The following is a 27,906-nucleotide window of genomic DNA, read 5'->3' as shown; positions in this document are numbered from 1 at the left end:
GAAATCCGCCTGCCTCTGCCTCCCAAGTGCTGGGATTAAAGGCGTGCACCACCACTGCCCGGCTTGCCAGTCCAATTTTAAAGCTACTTTTTTGTGGTAAAGTGTTGATGTTATCAAACCATGGCCTCTCCCGCATTTACCAAGCACTGGCTCCACACTAGCCAGGCCCGAGGTACCTTTGTTGGTTGGATTTTGGGGACAGTCTCATAAGGCTCATGCTGACTTCAGATTCACCACAAGACTGACTATGACCCTGAATTCTTTATCTTTAGATCTTTTTTTTTTTAAACTTATGTGTATAATAAGCCCTGAATATGCCTTCAGGGGCCTGAAAGGGTGTCAGCTCTCCTGGAGCTGAAGTGATTGTGAGCTGCTGGATATGAGGTCTTCTGTAAGATCAACTGCTCTTAACTGAGATCCCAGATGTGTGCAGTGGCACCCAGGGGAGGAAGACTTCTGTTCCCCGTGTGTGTCTGGAGGCTATCTATCTTGCTCTGTACGACAGGGTCATTTACTGGCCTGGAGCCTGTAGAGTAGGCTAGGCTAGCCAGAGAGCCTCAGAACTTCCCCGTCTGGCTCTCCAGCGCTGGGATTACGTAGTGTGGCACCATGATGTGCCCAGCTTTTTTACCCAGGAGCTAGAGATCAAACTCAGGCTCCTATACATGCATAGCAAGCACCTTATCAAGCAAGCAGCTCCGCAGCCCAGAGGCAGCCCTCAGCCCGCGGCAGACACGCCCACTAGCAGCCGCCGCCGATGACAAGTATGTAGACATCGTTTATTTGGTCCATAAGTACAGTATATTTGTTGTTTGAGTTTACAAAACATCAAATATAAATAACCTGAAACTGTAACAAATACACAAAAATTGGCTTCTTACACAGACATACCAGGCAGTACAAACTGAAAATCTGAGTAAATTAACATTGTTTTACATTAATATACACAGTGCCAGGTAACGTCTAAAAAACAAGTTTCAATGCATAGCACTTGACACTTCTGTGAATCTTTCAGGTAAGAGTATGAAAATGGTTAGATCTAGGCTAAAAATAACTCTTCTCTAGCCAAAAATAAAGGCATAATATTTATACCCAGGTTGCAGCGTTCCTACCCCACAGTGTTTTCCACTAGGAAATGATAGCTAAGGCTATTTACAGGGAAGGCGACATGCACGCCCGTGTTCTTGCAGCTCATCACTGCTCCACCCAGCTTTGCTCAAAGGGTCGCAAATTCTATTCCTACCTCAATATAGCAACAGTCTCTAACAGTCTCAGCAAATGAACGCTTTCACAGGAGCGGGACCACCAAAGCCACCACAGCTTGTGCTTTCCCTCTGCAACAAAGGATGTAACTTTCGGCTCTGACCAGATCAAGGGCAGGAGCTTGCTCAGTCTAATGCTATGACGTCATCCAGCTCTTCTGTCTGCTCCAAGCGGGACTTCTTGGTGCAGGCACCCTCCTTCTCTTCCAGTTTCCGCTTTCGGGCCCTGTCGTCCCCACTGCAGTCAGCGCTATTTGAAGGGCCTTCTTCATCTGAATCAACTATGAGCACATCGTCTTGCTCTTGTGCTTATTTTGGAAAACAAAGCAAAGAAGAGTGATGTGTGGGAGGTGTCAGTGGCTCACCATGGCCTCCCGCAGCAGAAAGCTCACTCTGCATCCAGGCCCCCGCCCCCACCGAAGCTGTCTCGGTGTCTGCTGTAATGAGCACGTCTACATTTAGGAGAAGGGCTGTTACTGAGAAGACAAACTGACCCAGGGCAATTCTCTATTTTTTTCCAAGCAAAACAAAAAATTGTGACTAGCATATAATTCAAATGCATCATCATGCCCCCTGAGAGAGTCCCCACTGAGAAGGGGAGGGGCACCCTACTAGAGGAAAGAGCAGCAACAGCCACAAGCCACTTACAGCCGCCAGGGACTGCTCTGAGCACTGTGTACAAACTCATCTAACCATCCTATAAAGAAGACAACATCATTATCCCACTTCTGGAAAGGACCCAGAGGGACAGAGATGGGCTCCCTATAGCCACAAGCAGAGACCCCCACACTTGTGCTCTTTAACCCTACCCCCAAAGACAGTGTGTCTTCATGTGCAAACTTAAAACAGAACCGCACCTTCCCTATAGCCTTCAGAACCTGCCCACAGTAAGAGGGTCAGGGTTTGTTTCACAGTAGGAGTTAAGGACTTTGGTCTTACAGACAGTGCTCCTGTTGAGAGGCAAGAGCACAGACCAGCCCAAGAGGGCCACTTCTACAGCCTCCAAGTTTACCCCTAAATTCTCAGAGGATGCTACAGGCCAGAGCAAACATTCTTAAGAACTCCAAAAGCCAAGCGCTCACATAAAGGGAAACAGAAGTTAGAAACAGTTAGCCTTCAGTTTCCTGCACAAAACAGAGGTGAGCTCAGGAGAGGTACTGGTCCAACCACAGAGCAGCAAAGAGTCGGGTATCTGAAAGGTACCAGGTGTCAGCAGGACCTCTGGGAACACTCTCAGGTGGGCTGTGCTTAGGTACCCACCTTCCTGGAAGCCCACGGCCACCCTGGAAGCACCTGCTCAAAGAGCCAGATGCACGGGTTATGGCTTCCACATAAACAGCTTAAGTAGGCTCCTTAAGCAGAACAGAGCATGGGACCGAGAAATGAACCCACAGCTTGCTGCGGAGAATCAGAAAACTGCTCTAGGGACATCCTCTGGTCGATAAATATCTTCATGACTCATAAAACTCCAAGCCCCAATGTAGAAGCAATTCCAAACCAACTCAGCCTTGGTATTTTACAGTCAGTGTCCATCAGAGTCCGGCTGGTTCAGGTCCTCTGGCTTGGCGGTGACTCACCTGTGGAGGTGGAAGGCTGGGCACCGTCATCGCTGCCATTGGCAATGCTCTTGGCAGCCTCTTCAGCTTGTTTTGGCCCCACCTTTTCAGGGGCGTCACCAACTACCTCAAATTCAACATCTTTTCCAAGATCCTCACTGAAAAAGAGACAGAGGCTGTAAACAGACTGTGCTGTGCACAGCACAGTGAAGGAGCAGGGACATCCATCCTCACAGCTCAGAATGCACGCTGCGACCCCTGGAAGGTTCTGATTTCCAGAACACTCTCAAGAAGACCAGACCAGTGCTTCTCTAACTCAAGTGATAGAGGCTGAGCTTACTTGTAAAAGAAACAGCAGGAGTGGACAGAGCGGTCAAGTGTCCGAGGAACAGCACAGTTAGGGGAGGGCTTTTTTTTTTTTTTTTGGTTTTTGGTTTTTCGAGACAGCGTTTCTCTGTGTAGCCCTGGCTGTCCTGGAACTCACTCTGTAGACCAGGCTGGCCTTGAACTCAGAAATCTTTATGTCCTGATCACGCAGAGAACTAAGGCAGAAGTCCTGCAGCCCAGCAAGTCTGTATGTCCTTTCTCCTACTGCTGTGCCCAAAGACCCTTCACTCCATTTGCAACTCGACCTCGGTGTTCTGGGGATGGGGTTTGTGGTTTCTGGGTTTTCCCAGCTTTATAGACAACTCCCCACTCTCACACATGAGCTCCAAAATGCACATCAGATTGTATGCATCTAGGTGAACAGAGGATGCACATTTTTAAAGGCAGCTCTGTCCTGAGAGTTAACACAGGATGAGAAAGACAGACATAAACCCTTCAAGCCTAACCGGGCGGTGGTGATGCACACCTTTAATCCCAGCACTTGGGAGGCAGAGGCAGGCGGATTTCTGAGTTCAAGGCCAGCCTGGTCTACAGAGTGAGTTCCAGGACAGCCAGGGCTACACAGAGAAACGCTGTCTCGAAAAACCAAAAACCAAAAAAAAAAAAAAAAGCCCTCCCCTAACTGTGCTGTTCCTCGGACACTTGACCGCTCTGTCTACTCCTGCTGTTTCTTTTACAAGTAAGCATGAGCTGCCACTGCTCCCAGCTAGTGCCCCAGTGAAGGCAGGGAGAGCGTACCACTGCCAGCTAGCTTTGAGTCCATTATGTAACTTAGTAGAATTTATAGTGCTATTAACACTTTGAACACCAGGCAAGACCACATTTAAAGTACACTTACAGGGACTGGCTGGATGGCTCAAAAGTTAAGAGCACTCACTGGCTGCCCTTCCAGCAGACCTGGGCTCCACTCCTAGGACCCACATGGAGGCTCACAACCACCCGTAACTTTAGTTCCAGGGAATCTATACACTGCCCAAACACAGCACACAGACATACATGCAGACAAAACAAACACCCATACACACATAAAACCCACTTCACCCAGCTGAAGTCAGCTATTCCGACTTCCACGTTTGTACTGTCACCATGCATGGTGTGTGTGTGTACACACGCTCAGCCCCCCCCCCACACACAGAATACATGTAATTTTTAAAAATGTGAAAAACTGCCGGGTGGTGGTGGTGCACGCCTTTAATCCCAGCACTTGGGAGGCAGAGGCAGGCGGATTTCTGAGTTCAAGGCCAGCCTGGTCTACAGAGTGAGTTCCATGACAGCCAGGGCTACACAGAGAAACCCTGTCTCAAAAACCAAAAAAATGAAAAACTCAGCAAGATCTTATTATATATAGCTGAATTAAGAAAATAAATGTATCTTTACAAATTTGCCTCAAAAGTTTATTACTTTATACCTTCAGAATTAAAAAATGTATTTCCCATGTTTCTCACAGCACATAAGTGGAGTCAGAAGACCTGTGGTAGTGGGAGCTCTCCTTTTACCAATGTTCTCTGGGAACTGAAGTCAGGTCTGAAAGCACAGTTAACCCGAGCCATCTCACAGCACCACAGAGATGACGGTGGCGGCAGCCATCCTATCAGCCTCTACTCGTCCTCAAACTGCAGTCTATCCTTGTATTTCTGAATCCTAGCATTCTCTGTAGGTGCAGCCCCTGTGCAGCTCCACTGAGCAATGGAGCTTCTACATAGAGATCCCTGGCTCGTTTTACATTTTAGAACTACCAGTTCCTACCTATGAAGAATGTTGATCAGCAAAGTGTAGTCCTGAAGGAAGTCGTCTGCCTGAAGTCGGCTGCCGTTTCTGATTCCAAAATCAGACAACTTCTTGGGGTTATTAGCTAGATGTGAACAGAATGAAGATGTTACAATTATGTTTTCACAGCGTGGGTGAGTTAGTTATTAAAAAGCCAAATCCATTATGGCTGAACTGCATTCCTTAGAAATCGGCATTCTCAGGCCCGGACCCACAGTGCTCGAGAAAGTGACTGAGTCTGAAGACACAGCTTTATACAAGTGGTAACTAGTTAAAAACAGGCTTTCACACGCCTGCAACCCTGGAATTTGGGAGGTGGAGGCAGGGAATCAAAAGGCCAAGGTTATTTTCTGGCCAGCCTGGGCTACACAAGACGTTTACTTAGATTTTTTTTAAAAAAGGGTCCATATAGAAGCCTGGCCACTCAGAGCAGGGTGCACACCCGTCACAGAGACTACACAAAGACACAGTGAGGAGAGGGTTAAATGCCCCAGGCTGTGGCACTTTTAGTCACAGCAAACTAAGTGTGCTATCAGGCACTTAGAAGTTCAGCCCTGAGCACTCAGTCACCTACCATAAGTACTTCAAGTGGAGTGAGTACAAAGGACCCATAACAACATCCCATTCAAAGCAAACTGCCTCTGGAGTCCTGAGGTGGCAGAGCTCCCTCAGCATGCGTTACTACATTTCACTCCCAAGATGATCTACAATAGTTCAAAGAATTCTTTAGTAACTAACAGGACCAAACAGTAGATAAACTTTTCTTCAGGGTGAGGACAGCTGTCTAGAATATGGCTCGAATATTAAACCAGACTCCCAAAATAGCCAGCCAACATATGACCTCTAATCACACACAACCTAATTAATACCTCAAATAACTTCTCAACAAGCAAAACTACTACCAGCAAGAATCCTGCAGCCTTTTCGGGGGAGGTAAGACCTAACTTTATAGACCAGGCTGATCTCAAACTCACAGATCCTTCTGCCTCTGTGTCCCAAGTGCCATCCATGATCAAGGCACGCACTCCCATGCCTGGCTGGCTTCAGATTTACCACGCAGGAAGACTGGCCTTGACCTTCTGGCCCTCCTGCTCCTTTTCCGTTTGAGGAATGAGACTGGTACGTGCTAGCACAGCTGGCTGAGGCATTGTTGGGATGGAACCTAGCTGTTGATGCAGGCCAAGCTGGCATCTATCCACAAACTAGTCCTGCCCTGACATGAAATCAAGAAATCTTAGCCGGGCGGTGGTGGCGTACGCCTTTAATCCCAGCACTTGGGAGGCAGAGGCAGGTGGATTTCTGAGTTCAAGAGTTCGAGGCTAGCCTGATCTATAGAGTGAGTTCCAGGACAGCAAGAACTACACAGAGAAACCCTGTCTCAAAACAAAACAAAAATCTTAGAGCTGGAGCCAAGTTCAGCTGTAGAGTAACTGACCTAGCAGGTACCAGTCTTCTGTGTGTGATCTGACTTTGCCACTCTTGGAAAAAAAAAAAAAACACCTTAGATTTACACTCCCCAGTGTGGCTAACAGCCTAAAGAGTATGTTCACCACCAACCTAGCCATAAGGCCTAAGAAATAGGCAAGGTGCCCTTGGAAATGAACAAAAAGGCTTTCAATATGCCAGAATCTGTGTACTGGGTCACTGACAAGTTGCTGAGATACATCAACACCAGAAAGTTTCTGAATCTGAACACCTCCCACAAGCAGCAACCGCCATGACTGTGACAGCAAACACCATGGTAACCCCTGCAGTGAGCAGAGAGCCCAGCCCTCCCTCCCTGATGCTAACCCATGCAGTGAGCAGAGAGCCCAGCTCCTCCCTCCCTAGGAGTTGCCAGGGAAGGAGAAGAGCTCGGGTGGTACCTTCTGTCTCTCCCTCTTCTGAAGATATCAGGATTGTGCCTTTCCCATCTTCAATTTGGACATCTGGTGCCACCATAGCGAACTTTTCTTTCACTATCTAAAAGTGGAAAAATTAAATATTAATCAATGTAGGTAAAGACCATAAGAAACCTATACTGCGGTTCTGTACATTTACTTCTCCACTGCAGAGTTACTTACTACATAATTGCTATGCGTGTGGTATGTGCATGTGAATGCATATGGACAAGTGCCACAGTACACAAGCACAGACCAGGTTAAAGCTTTTACAACTGGGTCCCTCCTTCCACCAAGGGACTGGGTCTTCAGGTTTATCTGGCTCACCCAGTCTTTCTCTGGCCTCAGTTATCCTTTAATATCCTGTCTGCTTCTGAGAACAGGCAGATAGGCGCACACGCGCGCACACACACAGTCTTACCTACATGGTAAGACATGACTACATGGTAAACATGGCTGCAGGAAACTAAGAGGTTGCCCACACTCCACCCCACTGCCCATGGATGCAGGGCAGGTGCAGCTTGAGAGCCTGGAGAGGCTCCCTCCTCCTCCCTCACACTAGGCTCAGGCTTCACATCTGCCACATTTCATCTCAGTCTCCATGGCAACTGCCATGAAAAGTGTTTGACAGACAAAAGAATGGCTAACTGAATCCCACTTCAAACAGTGTCTCCCTTCATGTTTCAAGATGCAAGAGACCACACTGTTATATCCCACCTACTAAAAAAGGAAACTCCCCAAGTGTCAGCACTGCATTCAGTCCTTTCAGCCCCACAGTAAATACCAACCAACACCATGTTCTAAGAAACAGCAAGTCACACACCCTGCAAGGTAAGGTCACTACTGGGTCTTTGTCCTGAGAGAAAGTGAAGGTACTCGGGCTCACTCAAGTATTTGTTCACTCAAACCAGGCCACCTGCAGAGCGCGTCACTTCTCAGACATCTGGACTTTATCTACTGCCTACCTCCTGCTTATCACCACAGACGTATGCGATACATAGTCTAGACAGGTATACCTGTGCTTTCAGACAGGAGACATGTCCCAGAAACACAGAGGCTGATGGGGATCTGGACTGGGAAGCCATCACAGGAGATGCTCTCCCCACGCAGCAGCTCGGGCTGTCCAGGGCACACCCCACCCTGGACTCACTGCTAAGAGGGAAGGAGAAGCAGTCCTTGTACTTGCCTTATCCTGTAAGGTGAGGACAGTCACCTTGTGAACATTCAGCCGCACGGTCACCTCTGGCTTGCTGGCACAAACGTAACAGTTGGTGTTGGGAGGATCCAATGCACAGGGCACCAAGAGCTTCTTTCTTGGGTTTGGCTGCTTATTCAAAAAAATCTTCAGAGAAAAAAACACAGGCAGGAATCAGAAACACTGAGTTACCATTCTTATACATAAATGTAAACATCTTTTCTTTCTTTCCTCTTTTTTTTTTGGCCTGACTATCCTGAACTTGCTCTGTAGACCAGGCTGGCCTCCAACTGGGATCTCCCTGCCTTAGCCTCTCAGGTGCTGAGATTAAAAGTATATGCCACCGCCGGGCGGTGGTGGCGCACGCCTTTAATCCCAGCACTCGGGAGGCAGAGGCAGGCGGATTTCTGAGTTCGAGGCCAGCCTGGTCTACAGAGTGAGTTCCAGGACAGCCCGGGCTATACAGAGAAACCCTGTCTCGAAAAACAAAAAAAAAAAAAAAAAAAAAAAAGTATATGCCACCATGTCCCAGCTTTAAAGTCTAGTTTATTGTATACCCAATCATAAATGGCTTCAAAAGTCTTCTCTACATGTCAAAAGGGACATAGGAAATCATGACATTATAAAAGGCATGGTGTTGTATCTTTTGCTGATCAGCTACCATGGAGAAGGCTGGGCTTAATGGACACACATCTCTTTAGTAAGCACATACCCCAGACATATAACTTACGTGTGGCAAAAGTAAAGGCTGAGCCACCCAAGGGCTTGTGCCTCCTTGTGCTTCTCAACAAGACCAACTCACTGAGGCATTCCATGACAATGCTTTCAGACGCCAGGAATTCCCTAACATAAACTGATGATTATGGTAACATTTTTATGAAGAAAAATGATGTACTTCTTATAGTAATACTATGACTCTATTACCCAAACAAACAAGAGTAACAAAATTAAGGACAAAAGCAAATTTAAAAAGTAACATTGAAGCTGGGTGTGATGGCACACATTTTTAATCCCAGAACCTGGGAGACAGAAATGACCTCGTGAGCTTTGAGACCAGCCTAGCCTACATACGAAAGCCCAGGCCAGTGTGCTCACATAGTGAGACTGTCTCAAAAAGCCAACCTGCTTGAGGACTAGAGAGAGGACTCAGCAGTTAAGACCATTCAAAAGACCTGGGCTCAAATCCTCAAACTCACATGGCATCTTACCACCTGATCTGACACCAAATGATCTGACACTCTCTTCTGACCTCTGAAGGTACTAGAAATTTAAACACACCCACATACACAGGCATAAACCTAAAAAAGAAATTTTTACCCTGGGTTCCGTAGTTTCAATGAAAATGTCCCCTCTAGGCTCCTAGAGACTGGTGCTATTGGGAGTATGGCCTTGTTGGAGGAGGTACGTTACTAGGGGCAGGTTTTGAGGTCTCAGAAGCTCAAGCCAGGACTAGTGTGTCTCTTCTTTTCCAGCTACCTGCCAATCCAGACACAGGACCTTAGCTACCTCTCCAGCACCATGTCTACCTGCATGTCACCATGCTTTCTAGCATGATGAGAGTGGAGTAAGCTTCTAAACTCTAAGCCAGCCCCAACGAAATGTCTTCCTTTTTTAAAAGAGTTGCTGTGCTGTAGTTATGGTGTTTCTTCACAGTAATAAAGCCCCCGACTAAAAAAACCTCAACCATGTAGAAGGATTCTAATCTAGCAGCGTGGCTACTCTGGCTGGACTACAGATACCCCTTAGCACACACCTGTAATCCCAAACAATGAAAATAAAGATCGTTTGCAGCAGCCATGTCTGAAAGTGATGTCTAACTGAGTGGCAGACAAAGAATCAGAGAAAGATTTGACAGAATAGGATATGACCAGCTCTCATGAGAATAGAAAGAGAAGCTATTTGAGGGAGCTGGGGTGGGAGGGAGGAGAGGAGATGAGAGGAGATAGTTTTACCAGGACAGTTGCACAGAGAGAGAACAAGCTAGACACAGGCGAAGACAGATGAGCCAGAGAGTGAGGAGCCAGATTAGAACAGATAGCTAGAGTTAGTTTGAGGCCAAGCAGAGCAATTCAGTCAGAAGTTGAGAGAAGCCAGTTTGAATCAGTGTAGAGAGAAGTTTGTGCTAGAATAGCTGAACTGAACTAGATAGCTCAGCCTATAGCTTTTCCCTGTACTGAATCTTGGGCACAGAACAAGACCGGAAGCAAGAGGAGAAGAGACCCATGTGACCTGAGGTTGCACAAGAAAAAGTGTAGCAAGGCAATCAGCGGTAGTAACATACAACTGAAGCCACAGCCAGAACACATGGCAGAGTACATGCTTACCATGGACAAAAGCCAGCTTTAGTGCCAGCATCCAACTAAGGAAAGTCAGAATTACTGTAAACACTTAGGCTAAACATTATCAGTCCACTTGATATTTATAAGTTAAGCACAAACAGCCACCAAAAAGATACATCCATAATGTTAATAGCCAGCATTGTCTGCTATAAAAAGTTCATAAAAGAAAAAATTCTTAGAAGTTAAAAACATGTCAGCCTAAAATAAAAGTAAAAAAAAAAAAAAGAGTCAAGCTGGGAGTGGGGTGAGAGGTACACATACTCTCAGGGATCTTTTCAAGTCATCCTCAGCTACACAGTGAGTTCAAGGCTAGCCTGGGCTACATGAGACTTAGTCTTTAAATTCCAAAGTCATTTCTTAGTGCACCTAGCACAAGAGAGGCACATGCCTTAGATCTTAGAACTCAGGAGGCAGCGGCAGGTGGGTCTCTGTTAGTTCGAGGCAGCCTGGTCCACACAGATCAGTCAGGACAACATAATGAGAGATTATCTCAAAAAAACAAAATGAAACATTACTCACAGTTCTACACTGGTCTATTTTTCCAGATAAAATCTTTAATCCTTCCAACACTATCAAGCCGGCGATCACTGCATTCGTAGTAGCTATAGCAGGAATGATATTCCCCGCCATTGCTAGAGGACAGAGAGACAAACATGTTCAGTGGCCAAAAGAAAAGTTGTACATGGGTTTGTTGATGATACAACCTAAAGTACAAACAACTTACATTTTATATCAAACCTGCTCTTCATATTCATGCTGAAAATGTGCATCCTGAGGTTTGCAGCAGAAGTGACAAAATCCATCGCAGGTGGGTCATCCTGCCAATGACACAAATGACAAGGCTTTGTCCAGTCAAAGTCTTTTCACTGGCATTATCTCCCAAACAGCCACATTTACAGGTGTGTCATCTTGTAGCCACACAGCCAGAACATGGGAAACCTAAACCAGAGGCTGACACGTGAGGCCTCACAGCAGGTAACGCAGAGGCTGACTGTGAGGGCAGGGGCCCATCTGCTTCTCTGGTCCAGGAAGATAGTCTGCCAAGAACACTTATAACCACCGTGCTTGCTAGGAAAGCATTCCTGCTTAAACAAACACAGTGTGAACTGGAAAGATGGCCCAGTCGGTTATCAGAACTTACAGCCCTTAGAGGACCAGAGCTCGGCTTCCAGCATCCACATGACAGTCATAGCATCTACAACAACAGTTCAAGACATTCACTACTGCTTTCAGACTGCTGCAGGACAGACACATAGGGAACACACATACATGTGCAAGCACAACACTTACACATATGAAATGAAAAATAAGCATATCTTCCAAAAAAAAAAAAAAAAAAAAAACAACAAAGCTGTGGCTACAGATATGACTCAGCAGTTAAGAGCACCGGCTGCTCTTCCAGAGGTCCTGAGTTCAATTCCCAGCAACCACATGGTGGCTCACAACCATCTGTAATGGGATCCAATGCTCTGTCTCTTCTGAAGAGACTGAGAGTGTGCTCACAAAAACCTTTAAAAACAACAACAACAAAACGGGGGGTGGGGGTGGGGGTGCCTCACACCTTTAATCCCAGCACTCAGGAGGTAGAGGCAGGTAGATCTCTGTGAGTTGAGGCCAGCCTGGTATATAAAGCAAGTTCTAGGTCAGCCAGGTGTACAGAGAGAAACCTTGTCTCAAAAAACCAGAACACCCACAACAAAACCAGATGCACTCTCTGGGCCCGTTTAGTAGTGAGGCTGCTAGACACACAGAGAATCCAGGCAAGGATAGCCTGCTCCAGTGTCTGCAAAGGCCCCCAGCACGGTCTTCCTCAGCTGTGGCTGTAAACTCTCAGGACCTGCTCCAGTGTCTGCAAAGCCCCCCAGCACAGTCTTCCCCTGCTGTGGCTGTGACCTCTCAGGCTAGAGCTGAGCAGATACCTTGTGCATAGCGAGAGCTGCTGAGAAATGACTAAGTGGTAGCCTTTGGGGGTTGGGAGGGAGAGGAGTGGGGGAGGGTGTCTCACCACATATCCCTGGCTATTCTGGAACTTGCTGTGTATGTGTGAACTCGGACCTATCTGCTTACGCCTCTGAGCACTGGGACTGAAGGCTTGAGCCGTCACGTCAGGCTGCCTACTCTACTTTGGTAGTGAGATGTAGCAGGTTTGCTCTAGAAAATGTCCTTCTTTAATTATTTTTGTTTCTGAAGACAGGGTTTCTCAGGGTAGCCCTGGCTGTCCTGGAACTCAAATTGTAGAGCAGGCTGGTCTCAATTCAGAGAGATCCACCTGCCTCCTGAGCGCTGGGATTAAAGATGTGCACTACCACACCTGGCTACAATAACCCTTTATCCTTTCTTTTATTTTTTTTTAAAGATTTATTTATTTTATGTACGTGAGTACACTATGGCTGTCTTCAGACACACACCAGAAGAGGGCATCGGATTCCATTACAGATGGTTGTGAGCCATCATGTAGTTGCTGGGAATTGAATTCAGGACCACTGGAGGAGGCGTCAGTGCTCTTAACCACTGAGCCATCTCTCCAGCCCCAAACCTTAATTCTTAAGGAAACAGCCTGAGGAACTGGAGATCGGGTTTAGAGCACGGGCTGCTTTCTGGAGAGCCCGATTTCAATTGCCAGCCAGCACCACATGATGGCTCACAACCAGCCCACCTCTAACTCCAGCTCCAGGGCTCTGCCTGTCTGGATAGCAGGCATGCATGCCTTGCACACACACTCACACACATAAAAAGCGAAGCACAAGGCACATCTCTAGAACTGTCCCTACACCACGAGGTGCAGTTAGTTACAAGGCAGCCGCGCTCGGCTCCAGGCTCCTTATTTGGCCTTAGTGAAGTAAGAGAAACTTTCCAAATCACTAGAATAACAACAAAGAAAATATTTAAAAACCTACCATTTATATCACATAAACCCAAGAGACTAGTGTTTATAAGAATTTCAAAAATCTAAATTCCCTAGCTTTGTTTTAGATGTCTTTCAACCAAAGTTTCAAAGTTTGTGGACACAGTTATCTGAGGATTCTAAAAATGGGCAATCATTTTTCCCTATTCTGAGACCCATAGCAAATCTTTCCTTCCCTTCCCATGGTGGGGAGGGATCAAACCCAGGGCCCATGCATGCCAAGCAAGTAAGCACTCCACTAAAGAGCTACAGACACATCCTCAGCCCCCACAGCAAAACTTTGTCACTGTAGGAGTAAACAAACTGTCATGTAACCAATTTCACCTGCAATTAAAATGCCAATTAATGTCAATGAACTCTCACTTAAGAAAAACTATGTCTTCCCAAGAACAAAACTAACTTGGTAGCGTATCCCCCTAAAGTGTGAGGCCCTGAATTCAATCTCCAACACCACTTGAACTGGGCAACGTGATGTGCACATGTGAGGTCTCTGAGGCCAGCTTGGAGGACAGACCCTGTGTCTCAGACACAACAAAACCAACACAATGCCATCTTATTTGTGTATTAAGAGGCCTTTCTGATTTGCTTTTGAGACAAGCTCACTCTCTAGCCTAAGCTAGGACGGCCTCAAACATGGTAATCTACCCCAGCCTCCCAAGTACTGGGAGTACAGGAATGGGCTAGACCTAGCTTTTCTCTCCAAGACTTCTGAAATATCCTACTCACTTCAACAGAAAGGCAATCTTAGAGCTGAATGTGGCAGCACATGCTTTCAACTGTTAAGCATGTTATAGGACTACCCACTAAGACCTTGTTGCATAAGCTGCTAGTGTGCCTCAGCACAGACAAGGGCCTAGGCTCTGTCGCGTGTGTGTGTGTGTGTGTGTGTGTGAAGATACGAAGACAAAAAATTTCTTTCTTTTTCTTTTTGGTTTTTTGAGACAGGGTTTCTCTGTGTAGCCCTGGCTGTCCTGGAACTCACTCTGTAGACCAGGCTGGCCTCCAACTCAGAAATCCTCCTGCCTCCACCTCCCAAGTGCTGGGAGGCATGCGCCACCACTGCCTGGCCTCAAAAAAAATGTTTTTTAGGTTAAATCAGGCAAATGAGCTGCTGCCTCCAAAGGCAGAGGACTTAACATCTGTTTTTCTAAGTCAGTCAGACATCCCACTGGAATAAATTATGTTCTAGTCAATATAACCATAAAAAACATGAATCTGTTACTAGAAGCCAAAATACAATTTTGTGATATTTAAGTTTATGCACAGAAAATTTGAATTCTAACAGAACAACTGGAGATGAAGGCATTCAAATAAAGCATGCAACACCCCAAACTGTTAGCGTCTCTGGAGCACAGGAAGGACACACGTGAGTCTAAGTGAGGGACACATTTCCAGACAGACCTTATCCCAGATGAGCTCAGCTCCATCCCCCTTCTCGGCTAAGTGGACTCTCAGAGTCTCGATGCTCTTTGAAAACAGACTTGCATAGCTCTTCACATCCAGAACCTGCTGGTCTTTCAAACCCAACTGGGGCTCATTTTGTTGATCGGCATTGGCTTCTTCTCCTAAAAATGAACAAGAATGTTTAATAAACTCCATCTTGCTCTATTCAACAGATTCAACTTATGGCCATTAGGATTTACAAAGAGATAAATTTCTTCTCCATAGTGTCACTATGAGCATGTATGCAAAGAAAATGCAGAGGCTGCGGATGCTCTAACACCACGTCAGGATCTCATGGCATTTTGGGGACTTAAAGAATTATAATGGCAGGGCTGGAGACATGACTGCAGATACGAGAACTGGCTGCTCTTCTGGCCTTGGTGAGAACTCACACTCATGTGCACATACCCACACGGCTAGCAAATAAATACAAGGGGAAGTGTGAGCATCCTATTATGCCCAGCACGGTTAACACTCGAAGTGGAAGCTGTCAGTCACGATTCCACATGACCAGTGTTACTCTTTATTATAAGTTCGAGCACACTGTGAGCTGCAGCATAGTTCACATAAAGTACAATATCCCAGTGACAAATAAGTAGTCACTACAATTGTTTTATTTCCATGAATATAAATTTTAAAATTGTGTTTCTAAACTAAATCTTAAAGAAACAATCACAAGAGTACAAAGGCAGATCTGTATATACAACCGCCACGACACTTTCAGGAATAATGAATCAATTAAAAAGAAAAACAAAGTAAAGCAGAGCACAGACAACAGGCAGCTTGTGAGAGCAGGGTTCTGCTGGGGTGACTAAGAGGGTGCCAGGAACTCCTGCTGAAGTGCTGTTGGACCCAACTACTCTCATGCAGACACACAGCACTTTAGCTGCCGGCTCCCGGGGTAGGTAGGAGAGAAGCTAGCTACATTCTTTACCTTGACTCTGAACTTCAGCCCAGTCCAGTGGAACTGGAGGTTTCCTCTTGCGCCAGAGTTTGTCCATTGTCAGCAGATACCTAATATCATCTTTAAAAAGCTGAAATAAACAAATCCTATTAATCCTATAGAGCCTATAGAGTTGATAAAAATAGACCAAATTAGGTTGATTTACTAAAATTATGCCACGAAATCAGGCTTAAAGGCCCAACATAAGTAAGCAGAATAACAATTTCCAACACCACAGGGAAAGATCAAAATATCTGAAGCAGGGGTACAGCACCCTCAGTTCTGCTGGCCGCCCAGGCCCTCCTACAGCCCCACAACCACTCCATAGGTCAGTCCAAAGCCCAGTAACACAAACTAAAGGGCTCAATAAACTGCAACCCAGTCTCTCAATACTCTGTATGTGGTGATATTCTCTGAGGTTTTGTGCTCCATTTCTGCCCTTTTTGTTTTGGGGTTGGGGTTAGGGAACATCTTAAATTTATAAACAGTTTGGAGATTCTAGGGTGGCTAAGAAGAGCTAAGGGTTCTGTAATTATGAAAACCAACAGCAGTGAGGCCTAGCTTGAGTAGTAACTGGGTGTCCCAATCACAAATAGCCTGGAGACTGCTCAGGAAACAATCAGCAGACAACAGTATACACCAAGAATAAAGGACTTAGAATTTGAGGGTGACTTAGAGCAGGTAACTGAACTGCTAAGAGGATCTGGGCAGGAAAGAGATGCAAGACCTTCTAAATACATTGCACTAAGTTAAAAAAGAAAAGGAAGTAAGCCTCACTGAGACACAGCTCAGTGGTGGTCATGCTTATCAGCTGTGCGAGCCCTGGGGCTGGAGAGATGCTTCAAGGGTTAAGAACACTTTTTTTTGGTAGTTTTTTTTCAAGACAGGGTTTCTGTGTAGCCCTGACTGTTCTTGAACTCACAGAGATCCTCCTGCCTCCACTTCCTGAGTGCTGGGATTAGAGTCATACACTACCAGTACCTGTTGAGAACTCTTGTAGCTTTTGCAGAGGACTGGGGTTCAGTTCCCAGCACCCATGTGGCGGCTCATGACCATCCATAACTCAAGTTCTCTCTGCTCAGACCCCCACTTCTGAGCTGAACACCAGCATACACATGGTGCACACACACTTGGATGCCAAACATTTCTACACATAAACTGCAGAAAAGAGGGAGGGGAAAAAATTAGATAGGGAGGAGGAGCAAGGAAGCCGCCTCACCTTGGTAAACAGTTTAACTGGATCATATCCAGTTGACTTAGCCCACTCCTTAGTGGAAATACGCTTAATGTCTCCATCTTCATTAGACGCTCGGGCTCGGGCTTCAGCCTCTGTTGGTTCCCCTACAAAACAAGCATCGTATCTTCAACACAGGATTAAGTTCTCACCTGTGCGAGGAAAGTCCCTCATGCAAGTCAGCTGTGTGCAACCCATTCAGAGCTCCAGGACAGTAACATGAACACCAGTGTCTTTTTGTGCCTCCATGTTTTTGTAAATTGAATTTACATGTTCCCTTTACATGCGTGGGTGGTTTGAGTTGCATGTGTGTATGTGCACCAAATGGCTGACTTTGCCCTTGGAGGCCAGAAGAGAGTATGACATCCCTTGGAACTGGAGTTACAAAAGGTTGTGAGGCAACATGTGGATGCTGGGAACTGAACCCAGGTCCTCTAGAAGAGCAGACAGTACTCTGAACCGGAGTCATCTAGCTCTCCAGCCCCGTGACCCCGTCTCTAAGAGCACACGAGTAAAAGTGTAAAGCACAGCCCTATAAACAGAACAGGGCACCACTACTAGCAACCCAACTGACTAGACCTGAGAAACGTCTCCTCTTCCTTTCTCCATCAGTGAAATGCAGCTATTCCTTAGTTAAAGGGCTTAAAACTGGCAATGGGAGGACGGGCATGGCCGTGCATACCTCCACGCCCTGTGCTGAGAGGCAGTGGCAGATGGACCTCTCTGAGCTCCAGGACAACCAAGTCCACCCAGGAGTTTCAAGATAAGGGCCACATACAAAGACTCTTTCCTTAGGTACCACTATTAAATATGTCACAAGCAGTCAGTGAGTGAGCAGAGAAAGGCACCAGTCACTTACAGGCAGCTTCAGGGTCCGCTCTGTCAGGAGACACCTCTTGATCAGCATCCTCCTCTCCAAACAGCTGGCTACAGATTTCAGAAGAGTCAACTTTTAGCCATAGGCATTTGGAACTAATGTGCTTACTGCTCCACAAATAACTAATTTACAGTAGTCCAAATTCTTAGCAGGGATATAGCAAACAATTGATGAATCAATTCTAGGGCTACAATCAAGTCCACAATTCTAGGGCTACCGCGGCACTGGAATCTGATCATGCTGTTTGCTCACGGCACTAAGGCTAGATCTGAGATGTGTATCCACATCTACTGGCTAGGTTCCAAATCTTCCAATATGAAACTGTATTAGCAGAGATGTGAAGGCTTCCTTGTCGAAGAACACCAGGACACTTACAGGGCACCCTTGGCTAACTGTTCCACAAACATTACACATTAGAGTTGGTTGTGGATGGTTACTCAACAGGGTTAGAGATCCAAACCACGGCCTCAGGCATACCAAGCAAATACTATGCCACTGAGTTTCAGCCCCGCTAAGTATTTTTAACTTCCATTGTGATTTCTTGTTTAACCAATGGGTTATTTATAAGTATGTTTTCATATTTCCAAATATATACATTCGTACGAACTTAGTTGCATGCCTGTGTCCAATACCAGACTAAACATCTACAATTTCGCCCACAGCATGCTAAGAATGCTGTCTGAATGAGACCCAGGAAAGCCACTGCTGTCTCCTCACCATATTTAACCAGTGTAAACACGTTTTTAGAGTATTTAAGTAAAAATGGCCTCACTTTCCATGATCAGTTCTGAAAATACGCCAGAAAGATATAAGTCTTACTTGAACAAATACTTGGCCCACACGATGCAATGGATAGGTTCTGAAGGTGTGTTCCGAATCGTACAGCCAGGGAACGTTCTCTGGGTAGGCTTAGGATGACATTCGTAACACTCAGTCACACCCTATAACATTAGGACACGGGGAAGTGGTTACCCTACGAAGGTTATGGGGTACACTCCACATGCCAATTGGGTTTTATGTTGTCAAGAAAAATTTTAAATGTTAGTGACTTCAAAACGCTTACTGTACACATAAAGAGTCTAGTCAGAATACAAAGGCTAAATGAAGTGACCACAGCCATAGGTAAGATGGAACCAGGACTCTCTACTATAAAGAGGGCTGGAGAGACGGCTCAGAGGTTACGAGAACTGGCTGTTCTTCCAGAGGTCCCGAGTTCAGTTCCCAGCAGCCACGTGGTGGCTTACAATTATCTGCAATGAGATCTGGTGCCCTCTTCTGGTGTGGAGGTATACATGCAGGCAGGATGCTGTATACATAATAAACAAATCTCAAAAACAAAACAACAACAAAAATCCAAGAGCTTTCTAGCCACATATTTAAGGATATCAATGAAAATTAACAGATTTTTATCTGCTAATACCCTAAATATCCTCATATCCCAAACCCCATACCCTTAAAGTCTCAAAAAAACGAGTACACCAGGATGACGGTCAGTCTCCACAGACACCGAGATGTGTGAAATGGCAGGGCTCCCATGTGGGGCCGTCAGATGAACCTCGACCTCAGCACATCTGCACCGCAGCCTTCACACAGAAGCACGAACGACAGTGTCCTTCCACTAACAGCTAAAGAATCAAAACCGGGGCTGGAGAGATGGCTCAGCGGTTAAGAGCACTGACTGCTCTTCCAGAGGTCCTGAGTTCAATTCCCAGCAACCACGTGGTGGCTCACAACCATCTGTAATGGGATCTGATGCCCTCTTCTGCTGTGTCTGAAGACAGCTACAGTGTACTCATACATGAAATAAATAAATCTTTAAAAACAAAACAAAAAAAGAATCAAAACCCACAAGTGGTTTTAATATACATTAATGGTAGGTTCAGGACTTGTTCCACAATACTGTTGTGCCCCTCATCTTCCAACACAATGTCTTAGACGAGGCCACCAACAAGCTGCCATGGTTTGTGTCACAGTGGGGGAACAAAGAGAGCACCTGCCTTGATGCGCCCAAAGACACCTAAGCCCCCACTGATTCTATGCCCCAACACACGTGACAACCTCTGCAGAATACAAAGAATAAGTGTCCAAGACTAAGTTACAACAGAAGAAAGGGCCACTTTGTTAACAGAAACCCCCAGTCAAAAAATTACCAGACAAGCCAGCCCATTTTAGGTACTTTTTAAAAACAGCTTCGAACTTGCAAAGGAATTCTTCAAACGTAGTCTTTACTGTTTATTTCCTGAAAAGCAGACCAATTCCCATCCCAGGGTCTTACGACCAGAGGTCAGCAAGTGCCCAGCATCCTCCTCTGCTCTTTAGTTTTACTAAAATGTTGAAAGTATTTCACCATGTTTCAGCCTTGGTCTCAGATCCCCTCAGACCTGCACACCCAGACTCCTTTAGACAAAATTAACATCACTGACCTGGATTCAGGACTAACCAATCCTACCGCTGAACTAGACTCCCCAAACCAGAAGTTACTTTTAGTGTGTGTGTGTGTGTGTGTGTGTGTGTGCGTGCGTACGTGCACAGGAGCACTACTGCATGTGTGTGGAAACCACGACAGCTTGTGGGAGTTTGGGTCCAACATGTGGGTCAAGGGCTCAAGCTCAGGTGGGTTAGCTTGGCAGCAAGCCCTGCTGAGCCGGCTCATTAACCCAAAAGTAAGTTATAATTTGTTTTGAGACTGGATCTCACTGTATAGACCAGGGTGGCCTTGAAATCAGATCCTATCGTCTCTGCTTCCTGTTGCTGGGATTAAAGGTTTGTGCCACCATGCCTGGCTCACTGAAACTTTTAAAGTTCTTATTTATTGTCTGTCATCTACAACATGATACAAAGTCCATGACTAAGAATTTTTGTACAATTTGTTATGTCAGTCAGTCTAAGGATTTGTTGTTGTTTGTTAATTTTGGTCTTTCCTTTTTTTTTTTTTGGTTATTTGAGACAGGGTTTCTCTGTATAGCCCTGGCTATCTTGGGGCTCACTCTGTAGACCAGGCTGCCCTTGATCTCAGTGGTCCACCTGCCTCTGCCTCCCAAGTGCTGGGATTAAAGTTGTCTGCACCACGCCCGGCTTGGTGTTAAGGATGTGAACAGATAAACTAAGGTAACAAAGCAGCCCAGAGTCAAAAGCTCTCTTCCTTTGCCTTAGAGTACCCTTGTTTGAGGGGAGGAACCTACTGGGAACAGAATGGAGCCAGACACCCAAGCATCATCGTGTCTTATCTGGCATGAAATCTCTATACCTTGGATGCTGACCTATTTCCTCTAAACAAACCCAAAGTTCCTTTCCTTCCCAGGTCTCAAGTAAGTAAGTGGAGAACCAAACAATGTCTCCTCACCTTCTTGATAGTGGTCACCTGTCCGAGGTACCCAGCAGTCCCGCTCTCGATGAGAGGCACGTCGGCGGCCAGACACATCCGATTCACATGGTTCCGTGCAGCTGAAAGAAAACAGTGGTGAGCAAGTTTCTGATGAAACCAACAAGTTCAGAGGACAATTACGAACATTTCTTGCTTTCCATAAAGCACACGCTTACTGTAACAGTGGGAATGTGACTTGACTGTCACTTGACCACTTCTGCCTGTTAGGGCCACAACACAGCCTTGGTCACTGCAGGGATACCCAGCAAAACTACTGAAGAATTAATATTGCATATTCACTCTAGACAGACTTCTAGAAAGGATTCCCAAGTGCTGGGGCTGTGAGTGCAGCCTGTCTGGCACGTGTAAGGCCCTGGGTGTGATTCAAGGTACTTCTACAATATTCGAAGCAGGGCTGAAAAGATGGCTCAGCAGTTAAGAATACTGGTTGTTCTTCCAGCCAGAGAATCCAGGGTTCGGTTCCCAGTACCTACAAGGTGGCTCAAAACTGCCTGTAACTCCAGTCCAGGGGATCTGGCTTCCTCTTTTGGAGTCTGAACGCTGGGACAGCCCACATTACACAAACACACACGCAGACAAGACACCCATTCACAGAAATAAATGTAAAGGAAAATCATCAAATGCAGTAAGAAGGTAAGACAGCTGCACAAACCATTCTCACGCACTGTAACATGCTACCACTCCACCTTCATGTAACCCACACAAACCATTCTCACGCACTGTAACATGCTACCACTCCACCATCATGTAACCCATGGTGGATGAGGGAGACAGAAGACGGAGCCAGGTCCAAGAGCCCTTCCGGCTGTCAGTGTCCTCCCTTTTAGTAATCACTACGCACACTTTGCACATTACTTTGTTGCTTCACCACATGGTCCCTGGCTGGCCCACAGCTTGCTATACAGGGCAGACTAGACTTGAACTCAGAGATTCACCTACATCTGCCTCCTAAGTACTGGGATAAAAGACGTGCCCACCATGCCTGGCTTTCCAGAAAAAACATGTTACACCTGTGAAGATCTGGCCTAGGATCTTGTAGTCCAGGCATAGCTAGAGTAATTCTAGAGTCACAGCTTTTATCTGGAGAAGCCTAAACTGGGAGCCAGAAGCTTACGACAAAGACTGAGAGACAGGAAGATTGCTACCAGTTTAGGGCCAGTCTCAGGGAACATAGTGACTTCCAAACTGGCTTGGGGTAGAGTGAGACTGTCACACACCCCCAAACCCCAGTGGTTCTTGTTTCCTGGGTCTCCTAAGTTCTCACTCACACTTGGACACGACCTCTAACCCTTTGTCTGCCTGGGGGAAACAATGAGACGTGAGACACGGGCCGCCTTACCTCTGTTATCCAATGCGTTCATAACCAATATAAACTGTCGGAAAAACTCCACATTGTAGTCTGGGCTGAAAAGCAAAACGGGGGAAAAGGTCACCAAAACTGGCCTCACGTATGATTTCCTCAGTATCGTCCTGAAAAGGATAAATAACTGTAAAAATAACTGTTGGCAGGAGTGTATGCCACAGACACAGGAAAGCTGGGACTGTCCTAACATAAACACATTCTAAAGGAACTATTCTCAAACCTCTCTCCTTTCTGACCAGCTACCTAAGGCCCCAAGACAAACTCCTCAACTGGCAGAGAGCTGGTCTAGCCTCACGTGTGCCTCCCACCCTCCTTCTCAGGGCAGCAAGTGCCTGGGAACACACTAGGAGCACATTCCCAGGATCTGCTGGGCCTAGGGCTTCACCTCACATGGTCACCATCAGGCCGGGTTCAGGCCCCTCGGGGCTCTGCTTTTAGCAGCAATGGGAAAGAGGCACAGGGTAAGAGAGTCATAGGGCAATAGGAAGGTCTGCAAAGCAAACATCCAGAAAATTAGAAATAGCCCAAGACACAAATGCCCTGAGAAAGTATAGGGCTCTCTCCAATTCTGGCCCTTCTTATAGGGACGGGGGGCACATCCACGGAACCTTGCTTTGACACTTCCACAAGGACAGACTTATCTGTCGTCACTGTAGTAGGTACAGTCGGACACATACTATACACAGCCTTGGAGGATCCTCGGGCAAAGCACAGGTCTTTCTAAGCTTCCGATTAAGGTCCTCACTGACATTAAAACATCTTTCAGCTAAAGAACTCAAATGCACACCAAGTGCTAATAACAATGGCACTGATGTGGGCACAGACATCCTAAAAATGCAGAATGACTCGGGGCTCACATACATGCCAGATAAAAATACCTTACACTTTAAAGATTTAATTAAAAATTCATAGCACTACTTTGTCACAAAATGATGTGCATACTTCATGATGCTGTCGTGGTGGGCCTCGATGTTTGCTTGCGGGTGGAACTGGAGCACACTCTCTTTGGCGACCTGAGAAAAGCAACAGCAAATCACTGCTAACATTCGTGCTGGCATTTGAAATCTGACTGAAATACGTGTGGATGCTTCACCTATAATGTGGTCATTAATGTGCAAACACGGTGGTAAGATCGCATCAAGAATATTTGTATTCATAAAATTAATTTTCCCCTACATGTGACTGTACACACTTCTACAAGAATGGCAAGCTTCAGAAAAAATGGACACCAAGAGGCCTGGGCTCTAACTCAGGAAGAGCACTGTGTATTCCCTGCAGTACAAAACAAAACAAAACTGAAACTGCCACAACTGCTGATCATTCACTTAAGAGCCTAAGAAGCCTTCGGTGACCACCCAGGTAAACTTAGCTACAAAGACGCGACGGCAGCTCAGGAAAGGCTGCTGCCACGGGGAGGACTGAGTCCAAAAAGTCCACACAGCAAAACCGTCTGCTGAGAAAGGAGCTGCAACAGAATAAAAACAACTGCAATAGAGGGAGGGCCAGGCAGGACAGAGTGCAGGGGAGATATTCAAAACCTTTTCTCCCTGGGATGTAAAAGAACAAACTTCAATATGAAGAGGATACAAAAGATATCCCAATTACAGGACTAAGGACAACTGCTTGCATTTCCTTTCAGACAGCAGGGACATGGGTCACTCCCTTATTCTTTTCGCTCTTTGGGATTCAAGAGGTAGGTTTGTGTGGTGAAGGCTCGGTGGGTAGTGCCTGGTCAGCAGAGTTCAATCCCCAGGACACCCGGTGGGAGGAGAGGGCTGACCCAGTTATACTGACTTCCATTCCCATGCAAATGGCGCACACTTGTGCCCCTGTAATAAGTAAAGGAAACGTTAATCATAGGAACAAAAACAAAAAGACCAGCTTCATCCACCCTCTCCTCTACAGGAGTCATGCCTGTTAATTGAAAGCTTGGTCAAAAGCTTGCACACAGGTCCTAAGTGCAGTATGAGAAAGTTACCTGAGCCTTTGATCTTCCAACATGTTTCTTTTGAAACAAGAACTGCCTGTTGAGATTGCTGACATCGATAGTGTCCAGATCGATCTACAAATGCAGAAATTCAGGTAAGTCTCAGAGTCTGAGCAACATCACTGCCTTCAGCGTTCGTAACCCAGCGCTAACCAGCAGCCAGAGTGCTTTCCTGGACAAGTCACACCCAAACTGTTAAACGGGTAAAAACTGCATTTAAAGATTATGGGAAGAAGAGCACTTAAGTCTAAGGTAAATTCAAGAGTGCATTAGAGATGGCTAATTTTTTGTTTATTTAATCACGACCCTTGCAAATATTTTGGGGAATTCCTTAGATATCATAAAAGCTTTGATTAAAAATATAAAAATTTCTGGGTGGGCAAGGTGGTACACTTGGTTACCTGTTAGCTGGACGTCAGTATGGTCTCCATAATGAGTTCCGGACCAACCAGGACTACACGCAGAGACTCTGCCTCAAAATATAGTAAATAAAGTTTTCTAGGCAAAGGAGATTGAAGGCAGTAAAGTGGCTGCCCTGCTAGCTACAAGGAGCAGGGTTTGATACCCCAGAATCCACATTAAAACAAGCTGGGCACAGTGCCAATCCTTTGCAATCCCAGAGCCAGGGCAGTGGGGCTAGGAGGAATTCCTGGACTCACTAGCCAGTCAGCCTAGAACATCTGCAGAGTTCCAGGGCAGCAAGAGACCCTGCCTCAGAAACTGCTGGACAATGCCCTGGGAGAACAAACCTTGAAGCTGTCCTCTGACCTCCACACACAAACACTCATCTATCTGATAATTTCTAATTTACTGTGCCATGTCATTTTTCATTAAGCGATGTGGTAATCAGATATGGAAAACATTAGTTGCTTGCTTGCTTTCTTTCTTTTTGATTTTTTTGAGATGGTCTCTCTGGGTAACAGCCTCAGCTCTCCTGGAACTCTCTTTGTAGAGCAGGCTGGCCCGGAACATACAGACATCAGCCTGCCTCTGCCTCCTAGTGCTGGGATTAGAGATGTGAGCCACCACGCTCACTCTAATTCTTTACATACACATTCACTCGTGATTACTCGTGATTTACTTCGACTTAGGGCCGTCGAAGAAAATGTCCTATGTATGGTAAAAAATAAGTAAGTCAAGTTTAAAATCTAGTCTAGGAGCTGGAGATGGCTCAATAGTTAAAAGAGTGCTGGTCGCTCTTGTGTAGGGACCAGGGGCTCAATTCTCAGTCCCGACTTGGTGGGTCACAGCCATGACTAACACCAGCTCCAGGGGATCCAATGGCCCCTTCTGGCCTCTGGGGGCACCAGGTGTTAGATTTTGGCGCGTAGCTTGGAACAGACCACAGCAGACCAGACGGTTCCCCGAGGGGAAGTTTATTTAGGAGATAGGGAAGAGGAGAGAGAGAGAGCAGAGAGGTAGAGGAGTAGAGGCCGGCCATGACCACATGGAGAGAGGGGGAAGGGAAGGGGAGAGGGGAGAGGGCAACCTGCAGGCGGCGGAAGTAAGGGGGCAAGAGAGAGAGGAGGCCTTTTATAGTGGGCAGGCCTACCCAGCTGTTGCCAGGTAACTTGTGGGGAGGAGCATACCTGGCTATTGCCAAGTAACTGTGGAGGTGGAGTCTAGACAGAATACTAACACCAGGCAATACACAATGCAGGCAAAAGGTCCATTACACATAAACTAAAGGGAAAAATTTTAAGTAATAATAAAATTTAGTCTAACTGCTACTTGAAAGAAAAGAAGCAGCTAACATCATTTGCATTGTATTTCGACAAACTTACACAAACAACAAAATGTTGTCATTATCAAACATCCTCTAGCAGTTTAGAGCAGCTTGTGAAAACTACAAAACATAATCGCTGAAATATTCATTAGTACTTCAAAGCTCACTACAAAAATTTAACCAAAGAAAAACAATTAAAACAGAGAACAGGCATTTATTTTCCAACTCACTCCAGTCTACCGCAAAAATCTACTCTTAAAGTAGCGTCAAGCGTCACGAGCATACTGTATTTTCTATGGACCTGACCAGTAAAGAATGCTTCCCTCCAATTCTGCCCCGGCTTAAACCCTGACACTGGCAATTTCATCCCGTGTTTCTGCTAAACCTTAAGGCATCTTCAATTCACATCCAAGGTTCAGATACTATCTCCAACACACTCACAAATTACAGCGGCTTCCTGTCATTGCACATTACACAAACGCAAAACTTAAGAATCCTGACAACCAAAAAAACTTTAAAAAAAAATTTCTTGGTTAAGATGTTGCTACATAGCCCAATCGGACCTCAAACTTCCGATTCTACAGTCTCCCGATTGCATGAATTACAGGTTGTCACCCAATCGTGCAATCCCCAAGGAGTATCTTTAATGACATAAACACGGATCTGCACTACGCCCAGCCCAGAGGCGCGCGAGCCCCTAAGGAGTCTATCCAACCACTTGCGGCGTCCCCCCAGGGTAAGTTACTCAACCTCATAGCGACTCACTTTCCTCATCTGTTAAAAATAAAACGGGATGCAGACAGCACTTGCAACCTGGAGGCCGGTGGCAGACTCGGGAATGAATGCATGTGTGCACGCCCGGGCTGCTGTGGCTGGTGGCTGCAAACCGCTCTGCCGCGGGATCGTTATTTTAAGTTAGGGGCATATTCGAATTAAAGTCACAGCGTCTACAGGGTCTCTTCTCGTATCCCCAGTGTAACTGGGGAAAGCGCCTCGGGAGGCGGCGCACGCAGGCCCGGGAAGCCGAGGCCGGCGAACAGGAGGTCCGGGGAGCCGGAGTCCGGCGTCTCACCAACCCATTTCCCGCACGGTGATCCTAACCCCAGGCCTCTCGGGCCGCGCCGCCCTGACTCCCGCCCAGAACCCAGGCCCCGCAGGCAGACCGCCATTCACACCCGGAGCCCGGGCCTCACCAGGTCGATGTGGGAGAAGCCAGTGAGCACCAGGTTCTTGAGTAGCTCACAGCCGATCCCGCCCGCGCCAACCACCAGCACCCGCCCGCCGGACACCGCCTCGGCCAGCTCCCGGGGCAACCCCCGCGACAGTGCCATGGCGGGACGTCCACGAGCCGCGGCACAGTCGGAGGCGGGAGAACCAGCGGCAGCCGGAAGTCGGTGGGGGAAGGGCGGCGTAGCTTCCGCTCCTGCGCACTGCGTCCGCCGGCCCGCCCCAGCATGGGCCCAGGCGACACCCTGAGACCTGGATGACTTCTCACATACACTTGCAGAGGAGCACAGACCAGCTCTCAGCCTGAGATGCCTAGGGTCTCCTTCTAAAAACCTCGGTTTGAACTCCCAACAAAAGCTCCTTATTTAAGGGTTAAAAAAAAAAGCTATGACCCGCCGGGCAGTGGTGGCGCACGCCTTTAATCCCAGCA

The 27,906-nt window shown here is 46.6% G+C and overlaps 1 protein-coding gene across 2 annotated transcripts; it reads right to left on the bottom strand.

Annotated features, from left to right (window-relative positions):
• Positions 1-758: 758 nt before the first annotated feature.
• Uba2 (ubiquitin like modifier activating enzyme 2) lies at positions 759-27,640 on the bottom strand. Of its 2 annotated transcripts, none has more exons than XM_028754177.1 (17): positions 27,443-27,640; positions 24,515-24,598; positions 23,479-23,549; positions 22,513-22,577; positions 21,132-21,232; positions 18,608-18,729; positions 17,771-17,838; positions 16,897-17,018; positions 15,669-15,768; positions 14,693-14,856; positions 11,111-11,204; positions 10,906-11,018; positions 8,039-8,194; positions 6,838-6,934; positions 4,952-5,057; positions 2,840-2,976; positions 759-1,570 (listed from the first exon to the last, which is right to left on the bottom strand). In XM_028754177.1, the coding sequence occupies exons 1-17, from the start codon at positions 27,578-27,580 to the stop codon at positions 1,389-1,391; spliced, it is 1,920 nt and encodes a 639-aa protein (XP_028610010.1). In that variant the 5' UTR covers positions 27,581-27,640; the 3' UTR covers positions 759-1,388. The 2 variants fall into 2 exon arrangements, with proteins under 2 accessions (XP_028610010.1, XP_028610011.1); XM_028754178.1 differs by lacking the exon at positions 27,443-27,640 and adding an exon at positions 24,925-25,033.
• Between the last annotated feature and the right edge of the window lie 266 nt (positions 27,641-27,906).

This window comes from Grammomys surdaster, unplaced genomic scaffold (genome assembly GCF_004785775.1).
Source record: "Grammomys surdaster isolate TR1022 unplaced genomic scaffold, NIH_TR_1.0 125984, whole genome shotgun sequence".
In the NCBI taxonomy this organism is placed as follows: Eukaryota; Metazoa; Chordata; class Mammalia; order Rodentia; family Muridae; genus Grammomys; species Grammomys surdaster.
Note: the sequence above shows the minus strand (reverse complement) of the source record. Positions and strands in the feature narration are given on the sequence as shown.

What these genes read in the sequence shown, in the direction of transcription:
- Uba2 (XM_028754177.1), bottom strand. Translation starts at nt 27,580, where the DNA reads ATGGCACTGTCGCGGGGGTTGCCCCGGGAGCTGGCCGAGGCGGTGTCC. An exon ending in CACCACGACAGCATCATGAA is followed by an intron (nt 22,578 to 23,478) that starts GTATGCACATCA and finishes TTTGCTTTTCAG; the next exon opens with CCCAGACTACAATGTGGAGT. An exon ending in CTGATCAACATTCTTCATAG is followed by an intron (nt 2,977 to 4,951) that starts GTAGGAACTGGT and finishes TCTCTTTTTCAG; the next exon opens with TGAGGATCTTGGAAAAGATG.